At 52.5% G+C, this 18,436-nt stretch overlaps 1 protein-coding gene across 7 annotated transcripts in view; it reads right to left on the reverse strand.

The window, feature by feature from the left end:
- Positions 1-17,978, reverse strand: part of PFKFB4 (6-phosphofructo-2-kinase/fructose-2,6-biphosphatase 4) — a 43,216-nt gene extending 25,238 nt beyond the window's left edge. For 3 of the 7 annotated variants that reach the window (XM_035275395.3, XM_002758311.6, XM_035275396.3), the window contains exons 1-3: positions 13,383-13,562; positions 6,635-6,751; positions 6,384-6,480 (exon numbers count right to left, since the gene is read on the reverse strand). In XM_035275395.3, coding sequence (XP_035131286.1) covers positions 6,384-6,480; positions 6,635-6,751; positions 13,383-13,479 — 311 coding nt within the window. In that variant the 5' untranslated portion in view covers positions 13,480-13,562. Of the gene's footprint in view, positions 1-6,383; positions 6,481-6,634; positions 6,752-13,382; positions 13,563-13,672; positions 13,743-17,900 lie in introns of those variants that run through there. The other 4 variants (XM_035275393.3, XM_035275391.3, XM_035275394.3 and 1 more) reach the window with 4 other exon arrangements.
- Positions 17,979-18,436: the final 458 nt, after the last annotated feature.

An 18,436-nucleotide genomic window follows, 5' to 3' on the forward strand; every position in this document is an offset into this window, starting at 1 on the left:
GACAGGAGGAGACAAGAAAGGAGGAACAGCCCCGAGGTCTCTTACTCTCCTTTCAAAGTTTCTCTTCTCTTTCCTTGGGATAATTTTCAGTGTTTGGCTAACTCTGCTCCTATAAAGTAGAAGGCTATATACTCTTAGCCATTAGGAATACTTTTTAAGCACTACTTTTCTGTATTTCTCCCCATCTTCTCATGATGTGCAAGCAAATCCACGCTGTCATTGTGCCATATTCATGATTTCTAACTGTCACATATTTTCCCTGATTATCAAAATAAGCCTTTTTCTTTTCTTTTCTTTTCTTGAGATTGAGTCTTGCTCTGTTACCCAGGCTGGAGTGCAGTGGCACAATCTCAACTCACTGCAGCTTCCTCCCAGTTCAAGCAATTTTCGTGCCTCAGCCTCCTGAGTAGCTGGGATTACAGTTGCGAACCACCACACCTGGGTAATTTTTGCATTTCAAAATGAGCGCTTTTAAAAGCAGCTGTTTTCTTGCATGCATGTCAGGAGTTGCTGGTGGGGAGGGGAGGAGCACTATTGCTGGACCTTGGGCAATGTTAGGGTTCATGTTCAATTTTCTTTCCTGAAAGAGAATTCTCCAAACCACCCCTTCTGGGGGAAGGTTCTGCATCTCTGCCTCTATCATATCCATATCCTCCAGAGAATGGGAATCCCTCACCTATGACTGACCACTGACTATACAGTTTTCAGATCTCTCTCTCTTTTTTTTTGAGACAAGATCTCACTCTGCCACCCAGGCTGGAGTGCAGCAGTGGGATCATACTTTACTGCAGCCCAAAATGCAGGCTCAAGTGATCTCCTGACTCAGCCTCCAAAATAGCTGGAGCTACAGGGGTATGCCACCACACCTGGCTAATTTTAAAATTTATTTTAGAGATGGGGTCTTGCTGTGTTGCCCAGGCATACACAATCTTTAGAAGGTCTCAGCTTTTTCATTTATTGCTGCAAAATGGATTGACACAGGAGGATTTTTTTTTTTTTTTTTTTTTTTGGGAGACTTGCTCTGTTGCCCAGGCTGGGATACAGTGGTGTGGTGCGATCTTGGCTCAGCACAACCTCTGCCTCCCAGGTTCAAGCAATTCTTATGCCTCAGCTACCCAAGCAGCAGGGATTATGGGCATGTGCCATCACACCTGGCTAATTTTTGTATTTTTAGTAGAGATGGGGTTTTGCCATGTTGGCCAGGCTGGTCTTGAACTTCTGACCTTGAGTGACCTGCTCACTTTGACCTCCCAAAGTGCTGGGATTACAGGTGTGAGCCACCACACCCAGCCACAATTGTTCTCATCTTATCAATCTCTCCTATGAGGTCTGGAGATAAATAAATTACCTTTTTATCTATTATCTTCCCTTTTTATATGTAAGGGTAAAGCTAGATCTCTTAGCTTTGTGTTTTTTGAGACAGAGTCTCACGTTGTTGCCCAGGCTGGAGTGCAGTGGCACGATTTTGGCTCACTGCAACTTCCACCTGCTGGGTTCAAGCAATTCTCCTTCCTTAGCCTCCTGAGTAGCTGGAATTACAGTCATGTGCCACCAGGCTCAGCTAATTTTTTATATTTTTAGTAGAGATGGGGTTTCACCATGTTGGCCAGGTGAGTCTGGAACTCCTGACCTCAGGTGATCCACCCTCCTTAGCCTCCCAGGTGCTGGGATTACAAGCATGAGCCACAGCACCTAGCCCTCCTATCTTTGTTGATCTTGGGATTTTGTGTTGAAACTTCTAGTGTATCAAAGTTGGCTCTCATCAGACCAGTATGCCTAAAATACAGAGGTAGAAGCTGATCCAGGAACCACAGAGAAATCAGCAGTAGAGCTGAGTCCAGGGCACTGAAAAGAGTTCTACTCCTATGCCTCCTTGTGACCTTCCCTCCGTTCCTCCCTCCCTTCCCTCCTCTCTCTTTCTCTTTCTCCAAGGTCTCACTATGTAGCTCAGGCTGGTCTTTAACTCCTGGCTTCCAGTGATCCTCCCACCTCAGCCTCCCGTAATGGGAATTATACACATGAGCTACCATGCCCAGCCCTTGTAACCTATTCTGTGCCCCAAAGGGTCTCTCAATTAAACCCTCAAAGTGCTTTCTTCCTCATGCCAAAAACATCTAAATTCTGAGAGTCCAAGTAACTGGCATTACTGGGGACATTTCTCACCACCTGCATTTAGAGTCCCACATTCTGGGCTAAGATCACTTTTGTGGGCTGCTCTGGCCATAACTCCACCACAGAGGACAGACCTCAGGGCCCCAGTGGAGATGCTGAGGGAAGAGACTGGGAGCCTATGCATGCCTGCATGCGCGTGTGTGTTTGTGTGAGTGAGTGAGTGCGAATGGGGTGAAGAGATGCATATGTGCATGAATCCCCATGTGTGGGTGTGTATGTGTGTGTTGTGCCCAAATGTGTACACATAAATATGTGAGTGTACCTGTGTGAGCATTCCCTGGGCCCAGATGTGGGCACAGCTGCATATGCACATGAGTGCGCACAATTCCTGTGACTAAATGGGCACAGGTATGAATGAGTGTACCCACAGGATGTGTGTGCATGCACCTATGTGTATAAGTTTGTGTGTGTGTGTCCAAGCATATACAGTATATGTATGTAGAGGTGCCCATGTGTGTACACATGGCGTGTGTGTTGTACACGTCTTCAAGTGCTATGTGACTGTGAGCACATATGTGATCATGCTTGGTATGTACATGTACACAGATCCAGATGTGCATACAGGGTGAGCACAAGTGTATATGTGCCCACACACGTGCCTCTGAGGTATACATGTGTGTGTGTACCCACCTTCATGTGTGGTGGGTGACTGCATGTGTGTGGAAGAGTTAGCACAGCAGGCATGAGAATGTTCCTTTCAAAAGGCCTGCTTGTGAGGTTGGCCCTTGGCCAGGGTCTGGGAACTGGATGGTAAACAGTTCCCTCTAGTGACCTAAAACTTACCCTGAATTGTAAGAGGAGCTCACTGTGCATAGATTGTTCACACAAACAACATGGTTCATGCTGCATACCTGCTTTCCCTCTGGGAGTCTAGAATTTTGGTACATGCTAGGCACAGGGTGCCTATGCAACCGGCCTCCAATAAAAACCTTGATCACGGAGTCTCTGATGCACTTCTCCAGCAGACAACATTTTACACATGCTGTCACAATTCAATGCAGGAGGACTTAAGTGCATCCTGTGTGACTCCCTTGGGGGAGAATCTTGGATGCTTGCTCCTGGTTTCCTCTGGACTTCACCCCAGGCCCCTTTTCTCTTTCTGATTTTGCTTTGTCATTTCACTGTACTAAGTCTTAGCCATGAATCCAGCTATATGCCAAGTCCTGGGAGTCACCCTAGCAAATCACTCAACCTGAGGGCAGTCTTGGGGACCCCCAACACACCATGTATGAGTGTGCTCAGGTGTGTGTGTGTATATAGGATGAGAACATGTGTGTCTGCATGTGTGTACTTGCCCTTGAATCATGTGTGGCTTAAGTGAGCTCAAGTATTTATATGTGTAGGTACCCACAAATGTACATATAACCTCACGTATAATGTGACTGTGTACACACAGGGTGTGCATGTGTCTGTACCCTGAACTATGGTATATATGTGTCTAGATGTGTGCCTATGAGGTATGCACATATGTGCATGTGCCCATGCGTATGTGTGTACAGAGGCTTGTGTGTGGCATAGGACTGCGTGCAGGAGTATGAGTGTGCCTGTTAGAATATGTGTACTCATGCCCTTGCATAAATTATTTTTTGAGATGGAGTCTTACTCTGTCGCCCAGGCTGGAGCATAGAGACACAATCTTGGCTCACTGCAAGCTCCAGCTCCCAGATTCAAGCAATTCTCATGCCTCAGCCTCCTGATGTAGTTGGGATTATAGGCGTTTGCCAACACCAGTGGCTAATTTTTGTAATTTTAGTAGAGACAGGGTTTTGCCATGTTGCCCAGGCTGGTCTCAAACTCCTGGCCACAAGTGATCTACCCACCTCAGCCTCCCAAAGTGCTGCGATTACAGGTGTGAGCCATCACACCCAGGCTTGCATGCACTTTTCTAGACCTTCTACTGTGTCCAGTGTCAGAGATGGACCTCAACGTCGTGTGAGTAACTGGGTATGAATGAGTGTGCCCACATGGGAAACATGGCTGTCTCTTCCCAGGTTTTCAATTTTTAAAACTCTGGTCCTTTTATTTTGCCAATTGGAAAATTTTGGACTGATTAATAGGAAATGGACCTGTGGCCCAGCCAGAGCCAGGATTTGGATACAGGAGAGAGGGTTTCTAGGGCAGTCAGAGGGTATGCCTGCAGAAAAGCAGCAATGAGCCTGCCCCAGCTTCTGTTGCAAGGTGACCTTGGACTAGCTTCCCAGCCTCTCTGGGTCTAGGTGTCTTTGTTTCAATTAACCCCAATATCCCTACCTTAGAGGGGCAGCCAGAGTGGAATGGCTGGCAGACTCTCCCCCCAAAAACTATGGATTCAGACAGGACAGACTTCAAATTCAAACACTGAGTGACCCAAGGCACCATCACTTTCTAGCCTTGGTCCCAGCATCTGGGAAAGTGAGGCACTGCCCAACACAGAAGCTACTGGGAAGATCAGACAGGCTGGGTTATCAGCATCCATAGCTTGGGGTTGTTTAAAATTTGCATCTGGCAAGGATAGTCAAAAATAAAATAGGCTGGGTGCAGTGGCTCAAGCCTGTAATCCCAGCACTTTGGGAGGCTGAGGTGGGTAGATCACTTGAGGTCAAGGGTTCCAGACCAGGCTGACCAGCATGGTGCAACACCATCTCTACTAAAAATACAAAAATTAGCTGGACATGGTGGCAGGCACCTGTAGTCCCAGCTACTCGGGAGTCTGAGGCAGGAGAATCGCTTGAACCTGGGAGGTGGGGGTGGCAGTGAGCCAAGATTGTGCCACTGCACTCCAGCCTGGGTAACAGAGTGAGACTCTATCTCAAAAAATAATAATAACTTAAAAAAATAAAATAAAATTTGTATTTGATAAGTTCCTTGACCTACCTATTGAGGAATATCACTTTTTAGTGATAGATGGGCTTAGATTCAAGTCTGGGCTATGATGTAAACTTGCTATTTTGTGTGAGAGTCCTGGCCTGTCTGGGCCTGTTTCCTCATCTGTAAAAGGGGGGGTGACAATGGGCATCAAGAACCCAGCATGTAGCAGATTCAAATATTAGTCCCATACCTTTTATCTGGTTCAATATCACCAGAGGGTCCAGCCTTGATTTTTACCCACAATTTGGCTACAGAAACCTCAGTGTCAGGCTCCCCTTCCCTTGGTGCCACAGCCATGCCTGGCCACGCCCATGTAAGAACAAAGGCAGTCTCTCGGCTGAAGATCCGAGCCCCACAGCAAGGAGTTCCTGCCCCCTGGTGGCCAGAGAAGGAACAGGGAGCCTAGTGTGGACCCCAGTGGCAGCCTGGTAGCCACTGGCCTGGGGCTGGGCTTGATTTGGAGAAGTCACTAGAGCTGGGTCAATCTCTGCTCACTGCCCTATCCTGATGACTTGGCCGAGAGCAAGTCTCAGCCACCCTAGGTTGATAAGGGGATTCTCAAGCCCCAGCTAACACCTGCTGAGAAAAGCATAGCATGGCTGCTCAGACTACCAGCTGGTTCCCAGTTCCCTGAACAAAGGACTGAGTTCAAGTCTGAAAGTTGTTGGGGGTGGGGGGTAGCATATACAAATTTCTATGGCAAGAATAACAGCAGGAGTGTGAACTACTCACCCAGCAGCATTTAGGAGATTTCAATGCAAAGCCAGTCACACCAGCAATAACACACCAAGAACATCATCGCAAGCACAGAGAAAAAATGCTCCAAATACACAGAAGAGGGCTTATCCTGGGGCAAGGGAGGAATAACCAGCCCCAAGCTCCATCCCTGAGGCCTGTGTGCCTGTACTCACTCAGGCTCCCCTCCCCAGCAGCAGCCAACCCCACAGGGGCTGGGGTGAGTGCCGTGACCTCCAGGGAGCAGCTCTGACTTGCCTGGGCTGAGCCCCTCTCACCTTCCTGAAGGTCTGTCCTCCCCTCCCACAGGCTATCCTTCCCAAGGGCTCCTTAACCCCAGGGCAGGAATGGCCCAGACACCAGGAGGCCACACAACACACCCTCTCCTCTCATCCCCAGACCCATCACCCCCCGCCCACCATATCCTGAGAGGTCCAGAACCCAGCTTTGTCACGTAGCCCTGTCACACAGCCATCGGGGCCAGGCAAGGTCAGGGCTCAGGAGTATCTCAGTCATTCCCCAGCAGCTCCACTCCAGGGACTTCTCAGTAAATGGTCAGTAACATGTTAGCTTTCTCCACACTGGGTCCCCTCACAGCCTCTCCCCCTACACCCAACACATACACTTACTTCCTGATTTTCAGGCCCTCTTCATTGTCGGGGAGAAAAAACTCAAAAGATTTGTAGGTCTTGACCATGTCCCGGCGATACTGGCCAACATTGAACTCTGGCGGGAAGGAGAGGCTCAGCATTTACATCAACAGCAACCCCTACCTACCTGACCCAACCAACCCTGACCTTGACCCAACCCAGACCAGCCTTCTCTATTCTCTTCCCCGTGCCCCACAAAGCTCCCCTTGGACAGTTGGGCCAAGCCTCACCCCGAGTGGGCACACCAATCCAGTTCAGGTATCGAGTCAACTTCTTGGAGATGTAGGTCTTGCCCCTGGCAGGCAGCCCCACCATGACGATGAGCGTTGGGCAGTTGGTCATGCACACTGAAAGGTAAGCAGCACAGGGTCAGATGAGGGCGGGACCCTCCCAGCATGCCCCTCCCTCTCAGCCTGTGGTCTCTCAGCTTCAGGGCATGGGACTGGCACCGGAGGTATCTTCTTGGCTTCTTAGCATCACACAGCTCCCAAAGTGCCCTCAGATGCCAGCTTCAAGCCAGTGTTGGTATGCCCCCTTCCCCAGGGCCGCCTGGGCTCTGGCAGGTACAGTGGGATCTTTCCAGCTCTTCTCATTCTGATGGCACCTTTATCACCAGATATAAAGTCAACCAACCTTGCCGCTGGCGAAACATGGCTGGGGGGGTCCCCACTGCATGAAGGACAGGACCAAAACCCAGCAAGATAATCAACACCCTACCTCTGTCATCCAGGAATCCATACCCTAAACTTTTCACATCTCTCCTACCCAGCCATCACTCGGTGCTCCCAGAACACACAACCCCACTGCATGCCCTCCCCAGGGTAAACTTCCTTTCATCACACAAAGCCCAGCTCAAAAGCTGCTTCCTCAACGAGTCCTTTCCCCAAGGCATCTCCATGGCCACTAGGAACACCCTCACCCTCAATCCTGGTCATCTCACTAATGACACTCTTTTCTCTAGACTGATCACTTACAGCAGCAGAAGCCTTGTGGTGTCTGAGCCATTCAGGGTCTTTGGGCTGGGAATTGTAGGCAGGATCAGGGAGAGAGGCATCTAGAAGTCTCTCAGGGTAAGAACTACAAGGGGTTGAGACCAGAGACCCAGACTGATGCCTATAAGGCAGTCCCTCTGAGAGCTCACCCACCACCATTCATGTGCCACATGTCAGTGTGCCAGCCAGAGAAGATGCCAGGTTAGAGGCGGGGAAGGGTCTGAATACAGCCCCCTAAATCCCTAGCTGGCCAGGACAGATACCAAGGCAGCAGAACTGCCAGCTTCATCTCATGGAACCCAGCTCAATTTTCTTTTTTTGTTTTGAGATGGGGTCTTGCACTGTTGCCCAGGCTGGAGTGCAGTGGTGCAATTTCGGCTCACTGCAACCTCTACCTCCTGGGTTCAAGCAATTCTCATACCTCAGCCTCCTGAGTAGCTGGGATCACTGGTGCGTGCCACCATGCCTGGCTAATTTTTGTAATTTTAGTAGAGATGGGGTTTCACCATGTTGGTCAGGCTGGTCTTGAACTCCTGACCTCAGGTGATCTACCTGCCTCAGCCTCCCAAAGTATTGGGATTATAGACATGAGCCATCGGGCCCGGCTTTTTTTTTTTTTTTGAGTCGCACTCTGTTGCCCTTGCCCAGGCTGGCATGCAGTGGCATCCAGCTCACTGCAACCTCTGCCTCCTGGGTTCAAGCAATTCTCATGCCTCAGCCTCTCAAGTAACTGGGATTACCGGTGCATGTCACCACACCCGGCTAATTTTTGTATTTTCAGTAGAGATGGGATTTCACTATGTTGGTCAGGCTGGTCTCCTCCTGATCCCAGATGATCCGCCCGCCTCGTCCTCCTAAAGTGCTGGAATTACAAGGTGAGCCACCGCAGCCAGCCTCCAGCTCAGTTTCCACTGCCATCAAACACGGTCTCATGTCAGAAGCCTCAGGAAGTTTCCTTTTCCTCATCCTTAGGACCTGGGTCAGGTAAAACCATAGCAGACAGGCAGATGGACAGATGTGGGGAACTGTCACTGCCCCTTTTCTGACCACTTGGCTCTGCAAGTGCCTTCACCTGGTTGCCCTCCCTAGACAGACTGTCCCCAACAACAAGTTGTCTCCCTCACAGCACAGAGGCTCCAGGAATACTTCCACGGGGAGTCAGCAGTCAGACCTGGGTTGCCATCTTGGGAACTCACTGGGAACTCTGAGCCTCAATGTCCCCAGCTATAAAATGGGACAATCATCCTCAGAGAGGCCTAGTACTATCCCTATGGAAGAGCCTAGGCACCTCTGGGAAGTTGTGCCCTCTGACCCGCCCTGGCAGATACTGAGCTAAAGCGATAGATATACTTCAGCACCGACTGCCCTTGGGACTTGGGGCGTGGAGCCAGTTGCCTGGCCCCAGGGAAGCAGGCCCTGCAGGGAAGCAAAGGGCCCTGCTTGCCAGTGGGGGCTCCATCACTCCTGTGCATGACCCTTGTTTAAATGTGACCCAACCAGTGAGCCTCAGGGGCAGGAAGGAGGAGACCCCATGAAACAGAGTGACTTAAGTGAGGGAAGAAACTTGCAGAGAAATCTCAGCATTGGCTAAGGTGAGAGGAAAACAAGTTAGGCAAGGCCTTGCCTCCTCAGAGCCAGTGGACGGCTGAGCCCTGAGTTGTTTGCACAGTTCCTGGCCAGGTTGCAATCAAGCAATCAAGGGCAGTGTATCAGCTGCTGCTAAGCAGGAGGAACTCCTGCACCCACCCACCCTGCTCATCCCACCTGCCGGCTGCTCCTTCAGGGGCACTCCCAGAAGCTCAGGACTGGGGATCTGCACCCCTTCTCCACATCTCCTATTTTCCCAGAGACAGCTCCAGCCTCCTCCCTTGGCACTTGGTGACATTTCCCTTCCCCCTCCCACCCACATGCACAGCACAAGGTGGGCAGGCAGGGCAGCAAATCAGGCCTGGGCACAAAACAAAGCAATAAAATACCTATCTCCTCTGCTCCCCAAGATAAGCTCCCAAGGAAATGACCCAAAAGAAAACCAAAGTTCAGTATATCACAACAGCTCTGCTTATTATTGCAAAACACCGGGGAAATCCCAGCTGTGAGAAATTGCCAACTGAGGCACAAGGAGAAAACATATTGTGCCACTGAAACAGACCGTGTAGACTAAGTGGGCTGGGTGTGCGGCCGCAACCGAAGCTCTGAGCCCACAGGACCCGACACTGAGCAAACAGGACAGGAGAACACACTGTTTACATCTGGGCATGGTGGCTCATGCCTGTAATCCCAGCACTTCAAGAGGCCAAGGTAGGTGGATCACCAAAGGCCAGGAGTCCAAGACCAGCCTGGACAACATGGAGAAACTCTGTTTCTATTAAAAATACAAAAATTAGCCAGGTGTGGTGGTGCACACTGGTAATCACAGTTACTTGGGAAGCTGAGGCAGGAGAATCACTTGAACACAGGAGGCAGAGGTTGCAGTGAGCCAAGATCGAGCCACTTGCACTTTAGCCTGGAAGAGAGCGAGACTCCATCTCCAAAAAAAAAAACACTGTTTATAACATCGAGCATGTGCGGAAGGAAATGTGAAGAAATGTCAGCCCAACTTCCCTCATGGATTCCTTTCCTGTAAATTCGCTGCAGGCCCCACAAGCCCTAGGAGCCAAGAGGCCTGGACATGCCTGGCAACCGGCAGTGTCTGTGTGTGTTCCGACACTTCCACCACAGGAGCAGCTACAAGTCCCTGGAGGGGGCGCCAGAATTGACTCTCAGGAGTTCAGACGCAGCCGCTCTCACCTCCTTAGGCCTGGGGAAGGCAGAGCACTTTCAAATGAAGGCCCTGTTTGGAGGGGACTGATAGTCATCTCTCCTGTTGCCCTGTGCCCACACCAGTCATGTCCTGACCCAGGAAGAGTCTTGCCACCTTGCCACCTTTCGGCTGAGAAAAGCCATACAACACTATCCTTTCTGAGGTGCTCCCTGAGTCAGCTCTGGCCCCATCTGCCCCCAGAGTTCCTCCAGGTCTGAGCTCAGAGGCCAATGATGGGAAAGGTAAGAGCCTCCCAGCCCTCAGGTGTGGCTCTAAATTTTATCAAGTGGGGGTGTGGCTGTGGGAGTGGAGGCCCTGAGGAGCTGAGGACTACTAGACTCCAGAGAAAACCCAGTACAAAGCACAGACCAGCAGTGAGTACAGCTGCTTCCTCCCCACAAAGCCCTGGGACCAAATGTGCTTCCACCCCAACCCACGCCCTCCAGGTTCGGACTGTCCTTGCAGTCACTCGGCAAGTCTACTATGCAAAGGGTAAAATGCTGCCCGAAAGCAGGCCCTGGGAGCTGGAGGTGCTGCACAGGCCGGTTCCATGTTCATTCACCGCTTACCCACTCCCTGCAGTGAAGCTGGGACCCGAGGCTGAGGCCCAGATCCCCACACAACCTCCAGGTCTCATCTTTGGCCTCTCAGGTGCTACCTCCTCCTCCAGGAAATAGTGAGGACCCAGAACCCAGCCTACCCCAACACCCTGAGACATCGTGATGGAATGAGCCCTTCGGCTCAGGCCAGAGCCACATTCAGTCCAAAACTTAGAGCCTGGAGAAACACAGGTCCTGCCTCAGGGCTGCGAGACCTTCCCATTAGGCCTCAGCTTCCTCTCACCTATAATGGGGTTGCTGGAGCTGATGCATCAATCGCTGACTCGGAGGTAGTGAGAAGCAAAGAAAGAATGGTAGTGATGAGAGAACACCCTGACTCCGCTTATTGAGAACCTGCTTCTTATAGGCTCACAGACTTGGCTGGGCACAGCGGCTCATGCCTGTAAGCCCAGCACTTTGGAAGGCCAAGGTGGGCAGATCATTAGAGGTAAGGAATTCAAGACTAGTGTGGCCAACATGATGAAACCCCATCTCTATAAAAATATAAAATTAGCCGGGCATTGTGATGCATGCCTGTAATCCCAGCAACTTGGGAGGCCAAGGCAGGAGAATTGCTTGAACCCAGAAGGCGTTGCAGTGAGCTGAGATCGCACCACTGCACTCCAGCCTGGACAACAAGAGCCAAATAATTCTGTCTCAAAAAAAACAAGGCCGGGCACAGTGGTTCACGCTTGTAATCCCAGCACTTTGGAAGGCTGAGGTGGGTGGATCAAGAGGTCAGGAGTTCAAGACCAGCCTGGCCAGCATGATGAAATCCCATCTGTACTAAAAATACAAAAATTAGCTGGGCACGGTGGCGGGTGCCTGTAATCCCAGCTACTAGGGAGGCTGAGGCAGGAGAATAGCTTGAACCTGGGAGGCAGAGGCTGCAGTGAGCCAAGACCATGCCATTGCACTCCAGCCTGGGCAATAGAGCAAGACTCTATCTCAAAAAAAAAAAAAAAAAAAAACCCTAAAAAACAAACAAACAAAAATAAAGTCCAGGCCCTCACTCCTTTCCTCTATGTAATAATAACAGCTACCCAGCTAAGTCAGGACCACACAGCCTTAGTAACACAGACTGGCTCCGCCTGCACACCTCCAGAAGAGTCTCAAAGGAAGGCTGGCCATTGCCCTCAGGACTGAGTGTGCATTGTAGACAGCCACGGCCCCACAGGGACCTACACTCCAGTCAGAGCCATGACTTACTACGACTCTGTCTGGTTAGAAACACAGCCTTCCCCTACTAGGACTCACCGTGTGGGCAGAAATACCCTTTCCCCAAGACTCACATCATGATCAAAGCAGTGACCCCAGGCTGCTGCAGCAAGATGAGCACAAAGAACTCTCCCCTCGCTTATCATACATAAGCAGAGGCAGGATCACAGGGAGACCCAGGCATGTCACATAATCTCCTGATCTCCCCTTGACCGTCAGTTATACTAGATGTTCTCTGCGGTCCTGGACAAGTTGCAAATTCACTACAACGTTTCAGTTACTCCTAAAACAAAATCTTTGTTTTTCCAGTAATAAAACTGTTGCAGGCCAGGTCCCACGCCTGTAATCCCAACACTTTGGAAGACGGAGGCCAGAGGGTCCACTTGAAGCTAGGAGTTGGAGACCAGCCCAGACAACATAACAAGACCCTGTCGCTACCAAAAAAAAAAAAAAAAATAGCTGGTAGTGGCGGCGCACCTGTAGTCACAGCTACTCAAGAGGCTGAGGTGGAAGGATCGCTTGAGCCCAGAAGGTCGTGGCTGCAGTGAACTATGATCGCACCGCTGCACTTGCTCCAGCTTGGGCAACAGAGCGAGACTCATCTCTTAAAAAAAAATGCTGGCTCATTTAAGGACAGGAAGAAACTCAAAGAAACGATTTAAATACCTGGGACTCTAGGAGAGGTGAGCCCCTCAGCAATTCCATGAATTTCAGCATTCTCCTAGCTGTTTCACCCTCAAATTTTACTGTGCCCCAATGACCCCAGGTGGATGCTTACATGTCCAGGGAACCCGACACAGGCCCACATGGCATACTTTTCTGTCTCTATACTGAGCACATCTGTGCTGAAGTTCCTACCCAAGCTCGGCTTTAAGGCCAAGAGGCACCCTTCCTCCTGTTGGAAAACTAGCCCACCTTTGAAAGTTTTGGGCTCAGAGAGGCCAAGTAATTCTCCTAGGGTCACTCAGCTCAGTTCCAGTCCAACAACCCTGCCCACACTCCTTGGCCGGGAGAGAGGGAAGGGACTGGGGTGCCCACAGAGTCCTCCCCAGGCTGGGGGCCATGGGGTAGGGTGGGGAGCGAGGGGGCCAGCGCCCTCCCCGAGGTGATGGTGGTCAGACCTAGCCGCTGCCAAGCCGATATGCCCGCACACACCTGTCCCCGCCCCCTGCTCTGCCACACCTGTCTCTGGCCCACCACTGTCACGACCGCCTCACCTGTCCCCAGCAGCCTCGCCAGTCACGATAGCCTCACTTGTTCCTGGTTCCCCACCTGTCTCCGGGCCCTTCTCTATGTGAGACCCCCGCCCAGCCGCCCTACCCACCCATCCCAGTGCACCTCCCACCCCCTCCTGGAGGACCCGCCTCACCACCGCGCGGGCAAGCGTGCAGAGCGGGCCGCCCATTGCTGTATGGCATCCAGATCTTTTTCAGGGGGTTCTGGGTTAATTCCCGTGGGGACGCCATCCCAGGGCCGGGATGAGTCGGATTGCGCGACTTCCAACAGAGCAGCCGGGCCACCTCGGGCCACCCCTCGGGCCCCGCCCCTCCTCAAACCGCGACAGCCCATGTCTATCTTCCCGCAGGCCCCGCCCCAGAGTGAGGAGGCTCCACCCCAGCTGAAAAGGGCCCGGCCTCCGACCACGCATGCCCAACTCACCTACCCGCCCGTTTTGGAAAAAGTGGGCCCAGATCTTCAGGCCAGAATCAAGAATGCGCATGCTCAACTCCCGGATCGTGCTGGCCCCGCCCCAGTTCAAGGCCCGGATTGTGCAGACCCCGCCCCAGATGCGAAAATTCAGCGCTACCTACCTGACCCCGCTGATTTGCATAGGCTCCACCTACGGGCCCCACCCTGGCGCTGCATCCCTGAGCCTCGGCACGCGTGGATTCTGCTCCTTGCTATGCTAGGGAGCCCAGGGTCCCCAGGAGGGAGGGGTTTGTGTGCAGTGGGACGAGGCCTACGTGACCCGCATGGCCAGGTTGGTCAGAGCAGACAGGGGCCACCAGGCCTGCTGTACCAGCCGTCAACTCCCTGCGCCCTCCTGCCCCTGTTTGGGGCCCCCCTTTGACTGCTCCGAGCCCCGGAACTCTCCTTTTCCAGTGTGCTCTACCACGCTGGAAAACTGCTTTATCTCATGGATAGAGACGCAAAACAAATTTCAGTATTGTTCGTCTTTCTCTCTTTGCCTTGGCTGCTGGGGCGCTCGGGCTAAACTCCAGCTCGCCGAGAGCAAATGCGTGGGACTTTGTAACCAAGTATTTTGGGGACTCACTAAGCCCTGGCAATATCTTAATTGTCCTTCCAGAATTTCATTTTTAACAATTAAAATTTTTTTGTTTTTTTGTATTTTCTTTTTTCCCAACTAAATTTTTACATATTTTTTTGAAAATAATATGTTAATATTTTCTCTTTATCAGGACAATGGGATGTGCACATTATCAACCTTTTTTTTTTTTGAGACGAAGGCTCACTCTGTCGCCCAGGCTGGAGTGCAGTGGCAAGGTCTCGTCTCACAACAACCTCCGCCTCCCGGGTTCAGGTGATTCTCCTGCCTCAACCTACCAAGGAGCTGGGAATACAGGCGCCAGCCACCACACCCGGCTAATTTTTGTATTTTTTTTTTTTTAAAGACGGGGTTTCACCATGTTGGCCAGGCTGGTCTTGAACTCCTGATCTCGTGATCTGCCTGCCTCAGCCTCCCAAAGTGCTGGGATTACAGGCGTGAGCCACCGTGCCCAGTGCACATTGTCAATCTTACAGTATTATAGTATAAATTAAATATGTCAATCTCTAAGAAATCCATTTTAAAATACGTTAAGGTTGTCTTTTGCTGTATTTGTATCTCCCTCTTGTCTTTGGAAATGCAGTGGGGACAAGGAACAGGGGAGAGATCGGAAGTTTGGAAACCACTGGGTGACTCTCGTCACTCTACCCAACTCCTGCAAGCTCCTGCCTCCTTGGGATCCCAGCCCCACCTCTCCAAGATTTGTACACTCTCTACCCCAGCCCCTACCAAAACAGCTTGAACCTGGGCCACACTGCCCTCTAGCGATGTCAACCACAACACCCCTGGCAAGGGCCCTGCATTCTCAAGTTCTCTCTGTCCAATGTGTACCCAGCCAGGAGCCAGGTGTTGAGGGCATGGGAAACAAGACTGACCTCGTGGGCTATAGGTGTAGCACCCCCTCCCATGCCCTCTCTGCCACAGCCCTGCCTTGGATCAGTCCAAGTCCACCCAGCTCTTTAAAGCTTGGCAGGGACCCTTAAGATGACTGACACGTGGCTCACGCCTGTAATCCCAGCACTTTGGGAGGCTAAGGTGGGCAGATCACCAGAGGTCGGGAGTTCCAGATCAGCCTGACCAACATGGAGAAAACCCGACTCTACTATAAACACAAAATTAGCTGGGCATGGTGGTGCATGCCTGTACAATTCCAGCTACTTGGGAGGCTGTGGCAGGAGAATCGCTTGAACCTGGGAGGCAGAGGTTGCAATGAGCCAAGATTGTGCTATTGCACTCCAGCCTGGGCAACAAAAGCAAAACTCCATCTCAAAAAAAAAAAAAAGATGATGTCACAGATGTCTTGCCCACTTCATGGGAAATTAAGATTCTGAAGGATCCACATGCTGGAAGCCCACCTGAACCCTCCCTCAAACCAGCTCCAGCTACTTGCCCTGGGAACACCCTGCCCCAGGCAGAGTCAATAACTTCCTCCTTCCTCATCCTCCTTTTGCAGCATCCACCCACTCCTTCCTCCACCCCATTCCCAGCAGATCTGAGCACATCCATGGGTGGCTCCTGATGAGCTGAGTGCCCCTTATGACCTGCTCCCCACTTCTCCAAAGCCACTCATTCTGTTCCTGACACAGCCAGCCCTCTTGTCTTCTGGCCACTGCCAAGGCCATCCCAGGGCCACTGTGGCCTCTGAGACCTCATTACCACACATCCACACCCTGTCTAACCCACAGCACACATTGCAAAAGCTATCTCCTCTGACATCTACAGACACCTAGCGCCTCCTCCGGCCTGTCACTTCTTCTCTTCCCAGACCTCCTAGGATGCTACTCAAGGGCTGGGGGTAGAGGACAGCGGGCCTGGGCAGGGGGCCAGGGCTATCTCTGGGAAGACATCCTCACACCCAGACAGGATGAGCCTGGTTCCCAGGAAATGCAACAGCTCTGCACCTCCCTCTCTTCCCCAGAAAGTCTACTCGGGGCTGACCCAGGCACCCTCCTTCAAGTCCCTGTGTTCAGCTGGAAGGCCACAGGTCAACATCAGGAGATGCCTGGGGTTCCTCCCCAAGGCCAGGGTCCACATCTACTCTGAGGATACTCTCCATCCCTCTCCCATGGCCCTGTTTCTCAGGTGGGAAACTGAGGGTCAGGAAGGGGGAGAAGGGCACAGCGCACAGAGTGAGTTCACAGTGCAGCATGGACTTAGCTCAACTCCCAGCCTTCCAGACCTTGCCTCCCACACTGCTCTGTCATCGCACAGTCCACCTCCACACCTGTGCTCCTGCCCACCGTGTCCTCTCCATGGAGCTGCTGTCCCGGCTCTGCTCCCTCAGCCTCAGCGGATGCCTGGTAGAATCCCTGGCCCTTAGGGCTTTTCCCTCCTCAGCGAGCCACTGTCCTGCCTCAGGTGTGAGAAAGATGCTGGGTTGTCTGTGCACACATGTGTGAACATTTTCTGCTCTGCCTCTGCCTGCCATGACCCTGGCTGGCCTGACCCTGGCTGGCTCCCATGGTGCCCTCTGCACTCACCACTGGACTTCCTCCCAGTGTCCCAGCCTAGAAGCCATGTGATGGCCAGTCCTCAAAGCTCACACCCTTCCCAGTCCCTGTATCTACTGGCCAGTCCTGACAGAACTGCTGAACCATCCCCCACAACCCCCCACAACACACACACACTTGTGGCATGAGCCGCCACACCTGGCCCACAAACCACCCTTCGCAGCATAAAGACCCAGGAGTGTTAGTGTGTGCCACACAGGTCCACACACTGATGTGCACAAACACACTGGCACAGCTCACAAGCACTCATGCAGATGCACACACAGACGCACCGCACTCACAAACCCTGTGCCCTGCCTCGGTGGGGTCTGCTGCTCTCTGTTGCCTCTCTCCCCATATATCCCTCCACCCCCACCCCTGCTGTCCACTGAGAGGTTCAGGAGTTTCCAGGAATTCCAGTTTCCTCTGGCCATTTCCAGCAAAGGATTGTCCCCTGTGTCTCCCTGGATTTAGGGCTCACAGGGAGTGTGAGGTTCTGACTTGGAGGCAGAGCCATGTCACTGAGCAGCCTGGGAACCCTCATCTGCACTTCTTCCTCCCAGCCTGGCACAGGGCATACAGTAGGTGCTTAGGGATTCAGGACCAGCAGGGGCACACAGAAAGGGTTCTGAGAGGTTTATGACCAAACTGAGTACACAGCAGGTGTTCAGAGAAGCTCAAGACTGGCAAGGCACACAGCAGACACCCTAGAAATGCTGGTTTAAGGGCTAAAGCCACGTCATGTGAAACCCTTTCCAAATGAGCCTCTAGACTTCCCCAAACTGGTGTGACCCTTAAGAGGAGACCTGGACAAACACAGTCCCTCGGAGGCCAGCAAAGAGCAGAGCAGGAGGGCCTGGGCAGCTCCATTTGGCGGTCCCTTCCCCTGGGCTGGAGGAAGACACTATTTATAGTTCCCCATTGGCCCAGCCCCCTCCCTTGCAAGGCGGTAGTTTTCCCTCTCCTTCAGGCCACTGACAGATGAATGCCCCCCCAAGCACCCCTATACCAGGAAGACCCCCCCAACCCTATGGCACCCCTCCAGCACCACCCTGACTTCATCCAGGTCTTTCCCTAACCCCCCACACTCCCCACGCTGTCCCGAGCCTACCCTGCCTGCTGCTCCCTGGCCCCAGGTCCGTCAGGGAGCTGCCTCCTAAAGAGCCTCTGTCCATCCTGCAACCAAACTGGCCAGGGCCACTGCCCCCTGCGGCTCCAGAGTGGGGTCACCCCGCCCAGCACTCTGGAGAGAGAGCAGCAGCTCCTGTGGCCCCGCCTCCCCAGCCCGCCCTAAGCCCGCCCCCACAGGGCTGCTTACAACTTACGCCAGTGCCCCCACTCCAGTCAGCCAGCCACACTCTAGCCAGTACAGCCTCCCTCTCACCAGAGCTGCCCATGACACCCAGCGTCTGCCTTCATGTCCACCTAGAGTTGTCTGCACGGCCCGGAGTGCCTGCCCACTCTGCAGGCAGGCCCATCCATGCCACCCAGAAAGTCAGTTTCGTCTCTGGCCCAGCAATGGAGATGGGCTGTGAAATCAGGCAGAACCTAGTCCTTCCAAACCAAGGGACCAGGTCACTTAAGTGGGGAGTGGGGGAGGAAGGCAGAGAAGCCAGGTGTGACTCAGCCCTTACGTGTCATAGCCTG

Source organism: Callithrix jacchus, chromosome 15 (genome assembly GCF_049354715.1).
Source record: "Callithrix jacchus isolate 240 chromosome 15, calJac240_pri, whole genome shotgun sequence".
In the NCBI taxonomy this organism is placed as follows: domain Eukaryota; kingdom Metazoa; phylum Chordata; class Mammalia; order Primates; family Cebidae; genus Callithrix; species Callithrix jacchus.